Source organism: Alligator mississippiensis, chromosome 4 (assembly GCF_030867095.1).
Source record: "Alligator mississippiensis isolate rAllMis1 chromosome 4, rAllMis1, whole genome shotgun sequence".
Classification (NCBI taxonomy): Eukaryota; Metazoa; Chordata; order Crocodylia; family Alligatoridae; genus Alligator; species Alligator mississippiensis.
This window is the reverse complement of record NC_081827.1, coordinates 207,245,853-207,264,186: the sequence shown is the minus strand read 5'-3', so window position 1 is coordinate 207,264,186 and position 18,334 is coordinate 207,245,853. Positions and strand designations below refer to the sequence as shown.

Here is an 18,334-nt window from a genome sequence, read left to right as displayed (position 1 = left end):
AACAGATTTTTCATAAATCATGAATGAAATCCACACAAAATTACAGGACAGACATTGCTGAAATGTCATAATAGATTAACAATTAGTATAGAATTTCATGACTGAAAATAAAAAAAGAAATACTTAGGTTCAAAACTAAAGAAGAGCACACTTTTCAAGAAGCGTAAATAAGTTATAGTGTTATAGTGTTAAGTAAAGTTGTTAATACTTGTTTTATCAGCTTCTTATACCTTTAAGTTGAACTTTTTCCATCTTAGCTTCCTCTTTTGGTGGAATAGGCACCCGTGGTTTTGGTTTTTCAAGAATCTTCTTTTCAGGTTCTTTAAATGATAACAGGCAGTTTTAGTATAAACCTATTCTCATAAAAGTCAGATGAAGAACATAAAATATACAAAATGTCTAGTTCTACTTCTAATGGACTTCGGGACTTAATGGAAAGATGAAAAAACATTCTAAAAGAGTGTTTTGCTGACTGCACATAATGTGAATGTCTACAATGAATTATGAAAGCACAATATTAACATGAGAACAAATACAGATGCTGAAAAACCAAATAATGAAAAGATGAAGTGAAATAATGAAAGTAAAGCAAGAAAATAATTAGTAACATGTTTTTAAAACAACGTGTAATGTATATTAAACCGAGTCAAGAATTTAGGACATATTTACAACACATAACAGCGTAAGGAGAAATACACTGATACTTAAAACAAACACGCATGGAGAACTTTGTGGCAAGATGTACACAATTTTGAAATGAAGGTGTCTGACTAGCTACTCTATATACCTTCTATTAGTAAGATCTCTTCTATTTCAGAAATAGGTACAGGTTCTGGTTCTTCAGGCTCAATTATCATTGTGACTTCATGCTCTTTAAAGAATATTTACAATCAGTTAAGATTTCTTTGATAATACTGATTCACATAAAGAATTACACAAATATCACATAAAGATACATGCAAGAGAACTAGATCAATATACAAAGACAGGTGCACACAATCTGAGCCAAGTACATGTACACATGTTCTTATAGTTAAATTAGCAGCAATTTTCAAAAACTTGGGCAAATGGTTAGATAAATATCTACTGTGTGATCTATTGTGTGTATGTGAGAGAAGGGCTCCTGGATTAATCCTGGATTAACCCTGGATTAATTCTGGCTGCCAATAGAACTTCAACAAAATAAAAGTCCTATGCAGCACATTTCTAATTGATTCATTTTTGTTATTGATAGGGAAAAAAAAATTTTTAATCATATAGGATTCCAGAGAAAGAAAAAGCTTATTTCTTGCAAAACAAAAATAACAAAAAGAGGATTAGGGTGCTGCATATTTACAATGCTACATATAAAAATGCTAAGACAGTAAAACAATATTTTTAATAATAGATCCCATGAATTGAAAATCTGCAGCCTTATTGAAGGGATCCCCAATTTATAAGGAAACTTTTTTTTTATGAATAGCCTATATAGCTATGCTGCTTGACAATATTATTTAATTTTTAATATTATATTACACTGTGAAAAATAAAAAAGGCACAGCATATACTGAAAATACAAAATACATTATTTCAAATTTTATAGTGTAGCTTATGAAGCACAGAGTAGTTTACAAAGGACAGGACAAAATATATGAAAGTCTGTCTTTCAGTGAACAAGATTAAGATTTTTCTTTATAATGATATCATGTTGATATGTACCTTCAGCTGGTGACGGTTCTAGTCTCTCTTCTGGGACAGGTTCTTTGGGCAGCTCAGGCACTTAAAAGATATTAGTTCTTTTTACTTGCATGAATATCAAGGATGGGTAGAAAATGTTAAGGTTAAGTACAGACAAAAAGCCTGAGGCTAAATTTATTCAAACTTCGCAGGTTAGTCTAAGCTGTGTAGATTAAACCAATAAGCAAGTGAACAGACGTTCACTTTTGATTCTGGAAATGCAGCCATGTGCCTGCAGTGGCTCAGGCCAGAAGCTGGGGGTGGGAAGGAGGTAAGGATGCTACAGCACACCTTCCTGCTTAGCTGGAGCAGACAGCTTGGGCCAAGGCTGGCCCGCCAAACCTGCAAGGGGGTGGGGGTGGTTAACAGGGGCTGTGTAAAGCATCCTTGGATGCTCGGGGACTGTGAGTTAACTTGAATCTGGAGGGGATCAGGGACAGAAGTTCCATAAACTGATTTAACCTAAAACAATTATGATGTTACATCCATCCAGGATTATCATAAATCAGTTTTGGCCATTTTGAAAGTGGTTTATTTGCACTGAACTTCTGCTGTGTTACAGATTTGAATCAGTTTCTGATCACCTATATCAATTTATGTGTAATTTCTGTCCCTGTCCCAAAAAGGAACAATATACTACATAACATTAGGATCTCAAGCATATTAACAATAACATCCATTTTCAGATACATAGAACTCTCTCTCATGCACAAAGACACACATACTCACTCACACAGTAATTTGGCAAGGAATATGATCTATAAATGGCATGTCTGAACAAAGTCAGGACAGAAATATATGAAATAATGTTCAAGGGAAGATGACAATGATTCCTGCTCACATTGACATTGAAGGTAATATGTACCTTTAGCTGGTGGAGGTTCTGGTTTTTTTGGTACACTGATGGGCTCTATTTTTTTAGGTTTAGCAACAGGCACTTTCTCTTCTGGAACAGCTTTCTTGTGTTTCTCAGGCACTTAAAAGATAGTAATTAATTTTACTTTTAAAATTGTTAAGATATATATATATATATAAAACGCTATTAAGACTATAAAATATGAAAGAGTTATTAAGAAGTATTAAAAATGAAAGACAAAGACATCAAAAACAGTCATGATACAGCCTTGAACCATTGATTAGTCACTCACACACATTTTATGTGCTGACTACAATTTACAAATCTCAGCTAGCACATAAGAAAAAATGTGTTAAAATACTGCTCAAGAGAAGAAGAAAAGGTTGCGCAGACAGAACTGCCCTTATGGGTGGGTGATAAAGATGACTGTCCAGGCTACCATGGTCAGAGGGGCGCCCTCCTCCCCAGTACAGCAGTGCTCTACCCCTGCCCATGCCACCCTGCCCCAGCTGATGCCCACCTCCCACCTCCAGCCACTGCTCAGGCGGAGCCAGTCTGGGAGTGCAGGTGACTGTGGGAGCACATTTCCCACCCCCCCATGATGGGAGCCAGGGAGTCACCCACAGTGCTGGAAACTGAGCCAGGGATATGGCCACCTGCCCAGGCAGCTGTATTCTCCCCACCCCCTGCCTAGCTGGGGCTGGCCATGCATCTGTGCAAGTGTTGTTGTGATCTCTCCTGGCCTCAGCAGTGGCTCCACATCGGTGTTCAGACAGCGGCAGGCCAGGCTGATAGCTGCCGGGTTTCTGCAGCACAGCAGATGAGGAAAGGGACAAGCCCAGGCATCTGCATTCCCCCTACCCCTCATGGCCACGGGGTGGCACCAAAATACAAGTTCATGCAGGGTGCTAGTTTCCCTAAGGCGGCTCTGTGCGCAGATGACATGTACCTTTATCAGGGGGTGATTCTGTTTTCCTAAGTACAGGACGCAGTTCTACTTTTTTATATTCTGGCACTTTCTCTTCAGGGATAATTCTCTTCGGCTTCTTAGGCACTTTAAAGATATTATTTTATTTTACTTTTGTGAACAGTAAAGTTGTATAAGAATCATTAAAAAGAACCATAAGATATAAAAGGTAAGGATGTCAAATCCATTCAAGTTATAACTATCAACTGTGGATTAGTTTTTCTCACAGGAAAGTCCACAGCCCAAGTACCCTTTATAAATTCCATAGACACGGTGTGTTAAATCACACTGGAGAAAGAGAAAAGTTTGTCAGTGATGATATGTACCTTTAGCTGGTGGTGCTGCTGGTTTTTTAGGTTCAACCACAGGTTCTGGTGGTGCTGCTGGTTTTCTTGGCTCAACCACAGGTTCTGGTTTTTTAGGCTCAACAACAGGCACTTCTTCCTCGGGGGCAGGCACTTCTTCCTCGGGGGCAGGCTCTGGGATTTCTTCCAACTCTTCAGGCACTTTAAAGATATTAGTTTGCCTTGCTTTTAAAATTGTTAAAGATGTGTACTTAACATTATAAACTACAATGAAACATAAATCGCACACTTTTGAAAGGCATGGATATCATAGGCAAACATCAATTAATTTCTCTGGTTGGCCTTTATTAGCAAAGCACTTGGACATGCACTTAAAAAGCAGATAAGCACTTGGACATGTGCTCCAGTTTTCTGCTGAATAGGAGTCCATCTCTCTCACTCCCCTCCACCCCACCTTTCTGACACACAGACACACACAGATTGTGAACTGGGTAATGAGTCAAATTCATGAAGAGATGAATGGAAAATGGATGGGACAAAGTATAAAACTCAAGTTATTGAGAATAAAGCACTCTCAGGAATGTGTTGATGACATTGTGTACCTTCAGCTGGTGGAGCTTCTGGTATTTCAGGTTCAGCAAAAGGCTCTATTATTTCAGGTTCAACCTCAGGTACTATCTCTTCTGGGACAGCTCTCTCGGGTATCTCTGGCACTTTAAAGATATTAGTTTGTTTTATTTTCCACTTGCCAAAGAAAGTGCACAACCTCAAGAAAAGCCCCGGCAAAGCAAAAAGATGGGGCTCTCCAAAACTTTAATACAGCAACGGTTTAAATCTGACACACTTATAATCAGTCCAATTTATGGAATTTATGACCATTTACAAAAGTCATCCAAAAACCAACTGACTGGACAAAAGCTGTTAAGAGAACAAGACAAAGTATCTTCTTTATGATGATATATACCTCTAGCTGGTGGAGGGCTTGGCTTTTTAGGTGCAGGAACAGGTAGTCTCTCTTCTGGCAGAACTTCCTTGGGTACTTCAGGCACTTGAAGATATTAGTATCTTTTAGTTTACTGAATGTCAAAGTTGTGCATTAAACATACAATGACACACACCACATAGACATATCCTTGATCTTATCAAGTCCTTTTGGTCTTTGCCTCTCACACACAACAACATGGGGTCAAATGCACTCTCTGAGAAACTAAATTCTCCTTTCAATAATGGTTTCTGTGTCCTAAATATAGCCCCACTGGTTGCAACAGAATTTCCTGTAGGAAGATTTGTGTAGGAACAAACCTAGACCTTTCCTTTCTCATTCATTGTTTGTTTAGAGCCACAGTCAGCAACACTGTTATCAGTGCTCGCCCTTCCATTTGATTTGTTTTTTATCTGTTGACCTCTCTCTTTTCTTCTCCTTCTATATCTCTGTTCTTCCTCCTAGATTTCCTTCCTTGTAGCCACTTCTGGTTTCTGTACTATCAGTCACCCCCACATATATTCTCTTTCTCCTTTTGTTTCTTTCTAATGATCTAATTTTCTTTAAATCTCTTGATTGTTTATCTTTGTGCCTTTGAGATTGTGTTTCATGATTTTAAGTGTTTATATATGTTTGTTTGTGAATGAGCAAATTTTTGCATCTGGAGGAGCTTACTTCTCTTAAACCCTTTGCTTGTAAGCAGTCATCAATACAGCAATACTGTAATTGATATTATTTTAAATCTGGAAAGTTCTCAATATTCCATTATTATTTAAATAATAAAGTTTTAGTGTCTGATTAGTTTGAATACATGGAGCATATCAGAGAATGATAAATTCTGGCTTAATAGAGCCAGTAAGCAAAGTGTTTGGCATCCCCTCAGTACAACTATACTTAGAATCTGCAAATCCCAGGTGTTGGCTAATAGAAGAGATAAATTACATTCAAACTAAATGTCAAGAAAATAAGACAAATATTCTTTAGGGTAATATCTATGATGACTTGTACATCTTATTGATGAAGGTTCTAGCTTTTTAGGTACAACAGCATGTACTTTTTCTTTTGGGATAGTTTTCTTGGGTACCTCTGGCACTTTGAAGATATTAATATATTTTACTTTTGTAAATGTTGTATGTGAAAGAATGAAATATGTAAGAAAACAGAACATGAACATATCCAACAAGTAAACAAGATTATATTAAATCATCATTACTTTCACTGTTCTTATATCAAATATGAGGCATTAAAAGGGTGTCATGCAAGAAAGAGGATATTCATTTTTTAATATTCTCTGCATCAGGATACAAATGCAAGAATACACTCCTACTCTCTGTACACAGCTGACTTCCGAAGACAGGACTAAACATCAAATGTGGAATCTGACCACCATACAGTAACTTAATTTATAGTTCTATTTTGTGTTTGTTAATATCTGTAGGTGGACATTCAACATCATGTTGGGAATGAAACATACTTTCCTTCAGTATTATCACTACTTCTGCTCTTTATTTGTACTCTTTTCTCATCCTCCTGTCTCAGCCCATCTTCCCCACTCCCTGTCTTCATGGCAGTCCAGTCTTCTATCCTCCAGAGCCTACTCTTTGGGTTGGCATGTATATTTGGGTACTCATTCTATTGCTAAAATAATTACCAAAGGTGCATCTCATTACAGAGTTACCAGTAGGTTTCAATGTTAGATAAATTTACAGAAAGGGGAGGAGTTGTTTAAAACTTCCTGATCATTGATTCAAGCTGTCAGCAGATTAAGGAGGACAGCATTGTATTGACTCAAAATGAGTCAGTAAGCAGATATTTGACACCCATCAAACACAATTCACACATTAAGTGAAATTCATGCCTTTCAGCAGAGAATAGACTGAAAAAAGTCAGTGGAAAATTATATCCAAGAAAACAAGACAAAAACGCTTCGTTATGATATCATAGAGGATGACATGTACCTTTGGTTGGATGAAGTTCTACTTTTTTAGGTACAGCAACAGGAGCTTTCTCTTCTGGAACTGCTCTCTTAGGCATCTTAAGCACTTTAAAGATATTAGTTCATTTTACTTATATGATTGTTAAACAGATGTGCAAACCATTAGGAAAGGGAACATAAATGTAAAGGACATAAGCACTGTTAACAATCTACTATTGAAGTCACTCATGCTCTCACATAGACAGCAGAATTAACATCACAATTATGTTTCACAAACCTCATAAAAATATTAGCCAAAGTATGCTAAACTAGTATTCAAGATCAGAAGAAAAGCCTGTGTTGATGATAATATATACCTTTAGCTGGTGGTGCTGCTGTTTTTTTAGGCACAGGAACTGGTTCTGGTTTTTTAGGCTCAGCAACAGGCACTTCCTCTTCTGGGAAAGGCACTTCTTCCACTAGCTCAGGTACTTTAAAGATATTAGTTTGCCTTACTTTTAAAATTGTTAAAGATGTGTACTTAACATTATAAACTACAATGAAACATAAATTTCACACTTTTGAAAAACATGGATATCATAGGCAAACATCAATTAATTTCTCTGGTTGGCCTTTATTAGCAAAGCACTTGGACATGCACTTAAAAAGCAGATAAGCACTTGGACATGTGCTCCAGTTTTCTGCTGAATAGGAGTCCATCTCTCTCACTCCCCTCCACCCCACCTTTCTGACACACAGACACACACAGATTGTGAACTGGGTAATGAGTCAAATTCATGAAGAGATGAATGGAAAATGGATGGGACAAAGTATAAAACTCAAGTTATTGAGAATAAAGCACTCTCAGGAATGTGTTGATGACATTGTGTACCTTCAGCTGGTGGAGCTTCTGGTATTTCAGGTTCAGCAAAAGGCTCTATTATTTCAGGTTCAACCTCAGGTACTATCTCTTCTGGGACAGCTCTCTCGGGTATCTCTGGCACTTTAAAGATATTAGTTTGTTTTATTTTCCACTTGCCAAAGAAAGTGCACAACCTCAAGAAAAGCCCCGGCAAAGCAAAAAGATGGGGCTCTCCAAAACTTTAATACAGCAACGGTTTAAATCTGACACACTTATAATCAGTCCAATTTATGGAATTTATGACCATTTACAAAAGTCATCCAAAAACCAACTGACTGGACAAAAGCTGTTAAGAGAACAAGACAAAGTATCTTCTTTATGATGATATATACCTCTAGCTGGTGGAGGGCTTGGCTTTTTAGGTGCAGGAACAGGTAGTCTCTCTTCTGGCAGAACTTCCTTGGGTACTTCAGGCACTTGAAGATATTAGTATCTTTTAGTTTACTGAATGTCAAAGTTGTGCATTAAACAAACAATGAAATACACCACATAGACCTTGTTCTTATCAAGTTCTTTTAGTCGCTGCATCTCTCAGTGGTCACATTTACACATGCACTTAACTGCAGAGTACACAAAGTAGCTGCAGAGTAAAGCATCACTGTGTACATGTCTGATGGCATTAGGCCACTGTAAACTAATAACACTGACATTTTAGGCCAGGATAGGTTACTGCAATTAAATGCACATGTAAATACTGGCTGCAGGCATAAATTGCACCTAGTCAGCCCCTGGGCAGGCCCAGCTCTTGCTTGCCACCTAGTCACATGGCTCCACACTTTCAGCACCCTTTTGCTCCAGCCAACCCCTCTGCTTCCCAACGCTGCCATCCAGAGCCTGGGGCTGACTGGCCCTGGCATAAACTGCTCCGCCTCAGCTCAAATTGCTGCTGTCCTAGGCACACGTGTAGATACTGTGCCTAAGAGTAGTTTATTCTGGCTCAAACTGCTCCAGAGTTTATTGCATTGAATTAATTGCATGTGTAGACATACCCATTGAGAAACCAAATTCTCCTTTCACCAACAATTTTTGTGTCCTAGCATGTCAATTAAATACAGCCCTACAAGTTGCAACAGAACTCCCTTTAGGAGGATTTGCACAAATATCCTTCATTACCTATGTAGGAGGTAACATAGTTTTTTTCTTTCTCATTAATTGCTTGTTCAGAGCCCCACAGTGAACAACACTGTGCGGTTGTAGAGAAAGCACTTGTCTCCCCTCATTGTTACCCCTACTATTGCCCTTTGGTTCTATTCCCTCCTCTTTGTTGATCTCACTCCTATCTTTTTCCTTTCCTCATTTTATCATCTAATATAGTAATATATTTTAAAAAATATACATCTAATCCTTTCTTATTTTGCTTAAATGTCTAAGTGTTGTCAATTTAAGTGTTTTATTGTGAATAGTAGAAGAGGATCTGTATGTTGAGGAGTTTATGTCTCTCTGTTCCATTGCTTGAGACTGTCAGCAGAATCGTAAAGACCATGCTGCCATAATTTACATTAACTCAAAACTGAAAACTTTCTCAAAAACACTTTTTCTTTTTTTATTAAAAGTTCTTAAGAGTCTTATTATATTGAATATATGGAGCACATCAGATAATTGTATTGTTTGGCTTAATTGATAAGTCAATCAAGTTTTTGTCATATTAGTAGTACTCATTCACAATAACCTACACTCTACACATCTCAGATGTTGAATAATGGAGGAAATAAATTGTATTTAAAATAATTGTCAGGAAAAACAGGCTAATTTTTTGGCACTATGGAACTATTTGTATCAACAGGTACTCTGAGCTGGTGGAAGTTCTAGCTTTTTAGTTGATTTCTGATCCATTGTTTCAGTCTGTCAGTAATCTAACTTAGGAAGGCAGCATTGTTTCCTAAGTTTGAGAGAGTTTTGTTGGGTTTTTTTGCAAACAATTAAATATTAACTATGAATTTGTGAACATTCTAGATGCCATAAAATATCTCCAGTTGCTAGGCAGAGTCAGTGTTTGACACGTCTGCATTCAATTTCTACCCTAAGTACAATTTACAACACACAAATAGGAAAGAATAGATTGGAGGAGGTCAGATAAAAATGATGTTCAAGGTAACAAGACTAATCTTATTCCTTATAACCATATGCATGGTGACATCCACCTTTAGCTGGCAGTGGTTCTTTTTTTTGTTAAACAAAGTAGTAAGTGGGATCACTGTCACAGAAATTTCAGCTACTTTAAAGATATTAGCTTGTTTTAGTTTTACATTTATAAAAATGTGAATGAGGTATTAAGTAAAGGAATAAAACACAGAAGACAGTGATGTTAAAACATTATTGTACATACATTCAAAGATCTTGTTTTCTTACTTTTGCACTATTACATTCAGTACAATTTTCACAGTAAGACAGGGAATAATAGACTGGACAAAGGACATTAAGGCAAGTCTTATGAGAACAAAATGAACTTTCTTCTTTATGATAATATCTCTAAAGACATGTACCTCTCTCTGGTGGGGGTTCCAGCTTTCTTGGTACAGCAACAGGCACTCTATCTTCTGGCACAGCTTTCTTGGGTATCTCAGGCACTTTGAAGATATTAGTAACTTTAATTTTATGCCAGCTGAACAGTGAATCATAAAGCATGAATATATTCAAGAAATGAGTGAGGTCAATTCACTCTCTTAGATACAGTATGATTCACATGATAAATGCATGTAACATACTTTAGATGATAAGCAGGAGAGCATATGTTAAACTTTTATTCAAGAGGACAAGAAAAAAGTTACATTAATTATCTTTAGTTGATGGAGCTTCTGGTTTTTATAGGAAGGGCAGTTGGCTTTGGGTTTTTTTAGACGTTACAACAGGCACCTCTGGAACAGCTCTCTGTCTCTTCAGGCATTTTTAAAAGGTATTTGTTTTCTTACTTTTAGGATTGTTAAACGTTTGTGCACGACATGGAAGGGATCAACAGAACAAAAATCACAGACTTATGAAAGACATTGATAAGTTGGTATTCAATTATCACTTAATTGCAGTTGCTAGCCTTTTTCAGCAAAGTACTTAAATATGTATTGAAACATTTTGCTGAATAGGGGCTTGTCTCACACCACACACATACACAGAGAATGCAATTAGACAATGAGAAGATTTACAAACAACAAATGGAAAATGGTAAGGCTATTCCAGCTGACAAGACAAGGGGTCTTTCATGATAGCAGCAAGGAAGACATGTACCTTTAGCTGGTGGAGCTTCTGGTAGCTTAGGCACAGTGACAGGTTCTGTTTTTTTAGGTGCTGCAACAGCTACTTTCTCTTCTGGGACAACTTTCCTGGACACCACAGGCACTTTAAAGATATTAGTCGCATTGATTTTCATGAATATCAAATATACATAGAAATATAAGGAAGAAGAATAAAACATACAAACAGAGACAGCAAACATTTTTACACTGTTTTTTAGACATTAGCTAGATAACATGCACACACATAGTACAAGTCACAGAATTTATAGAGTTTAGAAGCCTGAGATGACCTGGACAATTTTTAAAAACCAAGAAAACCAGATAAATATATTAGTGTTATATTTTCTTCAGTACTGTTTTTTTGTTTTGTTTTGGTTTTTTTACCTTTAACAGGTGGAGGTTCTGGTTCTTTAGGTACAACAGCAGGTTCTGGTTTTTTAGGCACAGCTACTGGTACTTTCTCTTCTGGGACAGCTTTCTTTGGTACCTCTGGTACTTTAAAGATATTAGTTGTTTTTACTTCCAGGAATATTCAATATATACTACATTAATAAGAGTTATAAAACATAAAGCCTAGGAAACATCAGACACAAACAATGCCAATGTATATTTAAACATCAGCTAGTCACACACAAACGCATACACACATATGTGCACATGAACCCCCCAAACTCATGTAAAGACTACCTTTAAAGATCTGCACCTTTAAAAAATAATAAAGTAATACAAAAGATTTTATTTTATGATGTTCAGTGTATATATACGTACCTTTAGCAGGTGGAGGTTCTGGTTTTTTAGGGACAGCAGGAGCTTCTGGTTTTTTAGGTACAGCCACTGGTACTTTCTCTTCTGGAACAACTTTCTTCGGCACCTCAGGAACTTCAAAGATATTAACTTATTTTATTTTTTTGGAATATAAAGAATTTGTATTAAAAATATAAGATTAAAATTTAAGATGGAGAAAGACATAAACCAGCAACAGTAATAGCAAGCTCAAAAAAACAGTGTTACAAAGACAGGGGACTTATTGCAAGTGTTTGACAAGGTTACATAAAACCCACTGTTTATAGGAACTATGCATGGATAGCTAAAGGAGAGGAGCCAATCTAGTTATATTTATTATAAACAGTAATTTTTTTAAAGGTAATATTTGCAAAAAATAGTCAACATTTTATTATGATTTTCTCAGTGACTAATATATACCTTTAGGTGGTGGAGGTTCTGGTTTCTTAGGTACTTCAACTGGTACTTCCTTCTCTGGGACCACTTTTTTGGGAACCTCGGGCACTTAAAAGAAAGCAGTTTCTTTTATTTTTATGAATGTCACAGATAGTTTTAAAATATTAAAAATACTGTGGAAAATCAAAACTCCGAGATATCAGTAACATTCATGATGTCAATTTGCCTCTCTCTGGACATATGTATACATAAGCTTTAATGCACATTAGCTTATTTTAATGCACATTAAAGCATTTAATCCATGGTTCCTCCATCACAAAGAAAACATGCACTTTCACCAATGCACATTAAAATAGGCTAATGCGTCTTTTTCTAGTACCTCAGAGTGGAGGTACTAAATTTAATGCACATTAGCAAAAGCTCATTAATGAATGTGTAGATGCACCTTCTGTCACTCAATGAAAATCATTCTTTTGAACCTATCTCTTGCTAGTCCTTTTAACCATGTTGAGTTTTACTCATACACAAATGCACTCTACAGTGTACACAAGAAGAACAATTTACAAATGTCTTAACAGGAAAAGAAGAGTATGTTAAAATAACATTCCAGAGAACCAAGCCAAGATTTTGTTGTGGTTTCATCACTTATAACAATTACCTTTCAGTGGTGGAGGTTCTGGTTTCTTTGGTACTTCAACAGGTACTTTCTTTTCTGGGACCACTTTCTTGGGTACTTCAGGCACTTAAAAGAAAGTTGTTTCTTTTATTTTTATGAATGACAAAGACATTTCTAAAATATTTAGAGTGCTCTAGAAATCCAAAGCTCAGAAACACAAAATACATTCACAATTACAGATCTAAGTGGTAATTTATCTCTTTCACTTCATGACATTCCCTCCCTTGCATTGGTCTTGTGGTGGTGAGCTTTAACTCCTCCCTCTCATGTGTATACACATAAATGAGCACATACGCACGCACGCACACACACACAGACAATAATTTACACAATGAGAAAAAATGATAAATCTCATAACAGAAAAAGAAGACTATTTTAAAATGTATTCTGTATAACCAAAGAATGTTTATGTGACTTCATCAGTTATGACATATACCTTTAGGAGGTGGAGGTTCTGGTTTCTTAGGTACTTCAACAGGCACTTTCTTTTCTGGGACCACTTTCTTTGGGACCTCAGGCACTTTAAAAATATTAATACCATAATTAGGGCTAAAGCATTAAGAATAAAATAGCAATATAAAATATGAAGGTCAGGGGATTTTCATGAGGCTATCAAGTTCCAAGAATCCTTTGTTTCACTTATACACAAAAAATAAGATTTACAAACCCATAGACAATAGCAGTACAATTTCAAATGTCTTTGGTGTTGTCTTGAACAATGTTCAAACAAACAAACAAACAAACAAACAAACAAACAAACAAACAAACAAACAAAAAGACTAAGATGTCCCCCCAGTGATTTCTCAGTAATAACAAATACCTTTGGCTGGTGGTGCTTCTGGTTCTTCAGGCACGGCAACTGGTTCTTTTTCTTCTGGAACCACCTTCTTGGGGACCTCAGGCACTTTAAAGTTAAATGTTATGTGTACAGTAAAAATTTCAAGGAAGTGTGGAAAGCATTAAGAACAGTATAGGGCACTCAATAATTTTGATCTTAAAAGGCAGATCTTATATTACTACATGTAGAATATACTATACCACTTAACGTGTTGGTTATTTGCACTCTTTATTAAGAGCCATGTATAAATATCAGTTGGGGAAGAGACATCTCCCCCCAATAAAATGTATAAATGATAGGTTACAGTGGAAAAGAAACTAGACAAAGTGAATATTTAAGATATATTAGTGAGAATAGGACAAACTGTCAGTAGGATTTTACCGTAATGACACATACCTTTAGCTGGTGGAGCTTCTGGTTTTTTAGTTACAGGCACTTCTACTTTCTCTTCAGGGACCACTTTCTTTGGCACCTCAGGCACTTTAAAGAAATAAAAAAATTAGTTTTTTTTATTATAGAGAATTTTGTTGATACCTCTAAAACTTTAAAGCAAAAGAAGAAAATGGAGATTATTTAAGCCATCATACACATTTATTACCCTCATCCTTTCTTCTACTATAACGGGCATATTTTCACTGCAATCCTCCACGCCAGCTGGATTTTCTTTTCCTTTTGGGTTAATTTTTTCTTTCATTTTTGGCTCATGCTGACATTGCCTTTTTTATAGCTGCCTTTTCCACCCAACACTTTTTAGGAGGACAATTTCTCCTAAAGTGAAGATGTGCTTGACAATTTCTTCTCTAGACTACTCTTTCATCCATATTTCAAGGGATTTGTTTTATGGCTACTGAAACCATCTGGAACTAATGTCTCCAAATTTGTGATTTGAGATTATTTAATCCCGCTTTTTAATTGATTCCACACCTAGAGGCTGTGTCTACATCAGACGTTGACTGCACAGTTGTTACTGCGCAGTTATGTAGTACTTGCATACTCAAATACTACATGATTGCGCAGTAACTGGCATTACTGCATAGTAACATCTCCACATGGTTTCCTGGTGACACTGGTAGCACAGTAGCTCATTACTACTGTGCAGTAGGTCATTACTACTGTGCAGTAGCGTCGCATCATGGTTCGTGCCACGCAATGCTACTACACAGTACTAATGAGCTAGTGCACCCTGGTAGTGAACTCCTGCACAATAAGCATCGAGTGTAGACGCGGACAGAATCTAGTATGCTTGAGATAAACGTATCAAAGAAGACTTGTTTCTCCTTAGAAATTTTTAAAGTAGCCTCAAAGCCTTTTCCTCTGTCTATCTGATGTGCAGCTATCTCTAATCTATGAATCTATGAACTTTTATTATTCTGATGAGAGTTATAGTCCAGCAACATGGGATTTGGACTCTTCAAAATAATAGAAAGTGTAGAGTTTAGACAATAAAAATAAAGAAACAGGATCATGCTTACTCAAAGTATAACATTAATAAGAACAAGGCAAAGGTTTTCTCTCTTGATTTATCTGTGCTGAAATGTACCTTTAGCTGGAGGAGGTTCTGGCTTTTTAGGAACAGCAACAGGTACTTTCTCTTCTGGAACTTTCTTGGGCACCTCAGGCACTTTAAAGAAAACAGTATTTGTTTTGTTATATTTAATATTCCAAAGGTATTTAAATAGTTAAGAATAAGGATCCACCATAAGAGGCATATTGGGAAGATTAAAGATATAAAATGCAAAGAGTGATTTGTTTTATGCAATATGTACTACATTACTACTAAAGGCTATTTTAGATTAAAAAAAAAAAAAAAAAGGATTATAACCCTTATTTCCAAGAGAGGGAGACATTTATCTTCAGAATGTCTCCAATATTGGCATGTACCTTTAGGTGGTGGAGGTTCTGGCTTTTTAGGTACAGCGACAGGTTCTTTCTTTTCTGGGATAGCTTTCTTCGGTACCTCAGGCACTTTAAAGATATTAGTTTATTTTAGTTTTAGGAATTCTAAAATACATATACAAGTATTAAGAACAGAAAAGAGACAAAAACATGTTGACATGAAATAACAGACATTTGTTTAACGCACATTCTGTACCATTTATATAGACTTTTTTTGGTCAAGATATCCCTATTGGACTTCATTGGTCCTATTATTTTAGTGAGGGCATTGGTATTAGCACCATTCACAGGAACTCCAATAGTCTTTTATCGACCAATGGTGAAACACCTACAGAACTGACAGTTCTAATACATTCTCAAAAATGGCAGAAGGAATGATTGCTTCTGGACAGCCACTTCTCCCATCCAAACTAGTAGTCAAATGGCCATTAAAACTAACATGAGGCTGGTAATAGGGGGTTGCAATATTATTCTCTAATAGTTGTGAATGGACTTGTAAAGTCATTTACAGGGGTTCTGATATCCATTGGTGACAACATTCGAACTATAGGGAATGTCTATTAGATGGGCTATGTTACTGCTTATTATTTGCAATCATAGCTCAATTTCTTTCCCTTTCTTCTATCCAGTTGCCTGACATAATTTTATGTATCCTTGCAATAAATGTCTCATCAGAAATGTACTTCTAGAAGAGAAGAACTGCTGATTGTAAATAATTTCCAAAGATCTGATAATAACAAAAGCAAAGACCAAGACATGCTTCTGAGAAAAAATACTGTTTATCTGGCAAACAAGATAATTGTTCATTACTTCCTATTATGCGATATACCTTTAGTGGGTGGAGCTTCTGGTTTTTTAGGAACCGTGACAGAGATTTTCTCTTCTGGAACAGCTTTCTTGGGCACTTCAGGCACTTTAAAGATATTCATGCATTTAATTTTAGGAATTCCAAATGCATATACAAATAATAAAGAATAGTAAAGTAACACAAAAAGGGACATATAAAAAAGGGATATTGATACAAAATCCTGATATTAATCTGACAGACAAATTAGAAGATAATTAAAATTAATGAACAGTATCATAGACAAAGAAGAGTTTTTCCTATCAAAATAAGATAGAACTATTTACTAAAACTTCAGTTATCAAACAATGTATACCTTTGGTTGGTGGAGGTTCTGCTTTTTTAGGCACAGCAGTTGGTTCTGGCTTTTTGGGCACAGAAATATGGACTTTTTCTCCCGGAACATGTTTCTTGGGCATCTCAGGCACTTTTAAAGATATTAGTTAATTTTAAGAATGTATAAAAAACAAAGAACAGAAATACAACGTAAAACATAGGCAGACAAATTGATAAAAAAGTAGGAAATAATTAGGATAAACATAAGGGTGAAACATATTGAACAGGAGTTAAACAATGAACATGAATAATTGCATTTTCTGGTTTTTGGTGCTTTGTAAGTTCTTTGAAGACTTAATGAAGAAGGTAATGTACCTTTTTCAGGGGGAACTTCCTCTTCTCTTGGAACAACAGTAAGAACTTTCTCTTGTGGAGGAATTTCATCATAAACTTCAGGTTCTTTAAAGATATTAGTTTTCTTTAAGAATTTTCAAATATACTTACAACATGTTAAACCAAAAAGACAACACGAGAGACAAAAAGCCAAATGCAGGACCTGATATCACAGTGGGATACATAGGCTCCTGACCTATCCTTAGAAATGGGCCACTGTTAAGTAGGTTACCAAAAAAGCATAGGCTATTTAACATTGCTCAATTCTTGACTTCAGTGTGCTGTGGGTAGAGAGGTAGTGTGGTATGTCCTAAGCCTCATTATTTCCTGGGACTGAATTTGAATGTGGTGTAGTGATGCTTACTTTATAAGCCACAGCCGCAAGCCAATCTATGTCCACTTTCTTTCTTATCTATTGCTAAGTGATTTTTTGGGTGGGACTGCTTGCCACTTAATCTCATGCATTTATTCTGTTCTCTCACTATTTTGAAATGTTTTTATTAATATCTTCAGTGAAACAAGCTTTAAACAGACAGAAAAATTAGCATCTTCTTTAATACTTTGTTTTTGTAAAATCTTTACAAGAAAATTATGAAAAATACTTTAGTTTGTGACCCAGAAAAATATTTTCCTGTAATTTAAATAAAACAAGGTAATTGTCTCAAGAACAACCTCAATGTGAGGAATTTTTTTTTTATCATCCTTTGAAATAAATGAACAGTGCCAATAAAAATGTGCTTAAACAATTCTAAATTTGGTGCAGAGATTAATAAACCTCACTTCAAAAGCTATCCCTTAACTATTGCAGCTAGGTAGGGCTTGGGTTTTATATCAAATGGAACACATATTGCACATTAAAAGCGGTTAAAGAATACATAACAAGTTATTTTCTCTCCTTAAATTCCATTCAGTTGTGCATGTACCTTCAAGAGGTGGAGCTTCTTCTTTAGGTACAGCGATAAGTACTTTTTCTTTGAGGATGGCTTTCTTTGGTACCTCAGGCACTTTAAAGAGAGCGGATTGTTTTAGAAATTTAAAAACTTAAAATATAAAAAAATAAGGAGCAAAACACACAGTTTGTAAATCAACTGAAGAGCTAGTGGAAAATATACCAGAATAGATGGTATTAACATATGAAGACCAATGGTTGGAATTCACTGCTTTATAGTTTCAATGAAGATGTAATGTCTCAAGGAACTAGTTATCAAGGAGTTATTAAGGAATTAATGAGGCTCATAGATGATGCCTCAGAATATCATAATATTGCTAGAGAGCCACCTCTTAAATCAAAGTAATACACAAGGGCATTGGATACCTCACAAAGAGAATTAAATAAACTTTA

General features: G+C 35.9%; 1 protein-coding gene across 1 annotated transcript in view; it reads right to left on the bottom strand.

Moving 5' to 3' along the window:
- Window positions 1-18,334, bottom strand: part of TTN (titin) — a 281,827-nt gene that overhangs the window by 120,121 nt on the left and 143,372 nt on the right. Inside the window, exons 151-175 of the mRNA XM_059726268.1 lie at window positions 17,916-17,996; window positions 16,975-17,058; window positions 16,640-16,750; window positions 16,309-16,392; window positions 15,465-15,548; window positions 15,124-15,204; window positions 13,980-14,063; window positions 13,566-13,649; window positions 13,182-13,265; window positions 12,728-12,811; window positions 12,094-12,177; window positions 11,659-11,769; window positions 11,275-11,385; window positions 10,883-10,993; window positions 7,996-8,079; window positions 7,634-7,744; window positions 7,119-7,295; window positions 6,785-6,868; window positions 4,809-4,892; window positions 4,447-4,557; window positions 3,866-4,108; window positions 3,522-3,626; window positions 2,582-2,692; window positions 788-871; window positions 231-320 (exon numbers count right to left, since the gene is read on the bottom strand). Coding sequence (XP_059582251.1) covers window positions 231-320; window positions 788-871; window positions 2,582-2,692; window positions 3,522-3,626; window positions 3,866-4,108; window positions 4,447-4,557; window positions 4,809-4,892; window positions 6,785-6,868; window positions 7,119-7,295; window positions 7,634-7,744; window positions 7,996-8,079; window positions 10,883-10,993; window positions 11,275-11,385; window positions 11,659-11,769; window positions 12,094-12,177; window positions 12,728-12,811; window positions 13,182-13,265; window positions 13,566-13,649; window positions 13,980-14,063; window positions 15,124-15,204; window positions 15,465-15,548; window positions 16,309-16,392; window positions 16,640-16,750; window positions 16,975-17,058; window positions 17,916-17,996 — 2,562 coding nt within the window. The remainder of the gene's footprint in view (window positions 1-230; window positions 321-787; window positions 872-2,581; window positions 2,693-3,521; window positions 3,627-3,865; window positions 4,109-4,446; window positions 4,558-4,808; window positions 4,893-6,784; window positions 6,869-7,118; window positions 7,296-7,633; window positions 7,745-7,995; window positions 8,080-10,882; window positions 10,994-11,274; window positions 11,386-11,658; window positions 11,770-12,093; window positions 12,178-12,727; window positions 12,812-13,181; window positions 13,266-13,565; window positions 13,650-13,979; window positions 14,064-15,123; window positions 15,205-15,464; window positions 15,549-16,308; window positions 16,393-16,639; window positions 16,751-16,974; window positions 17,059-17,915; window positions 17,997-18,334) is intronic.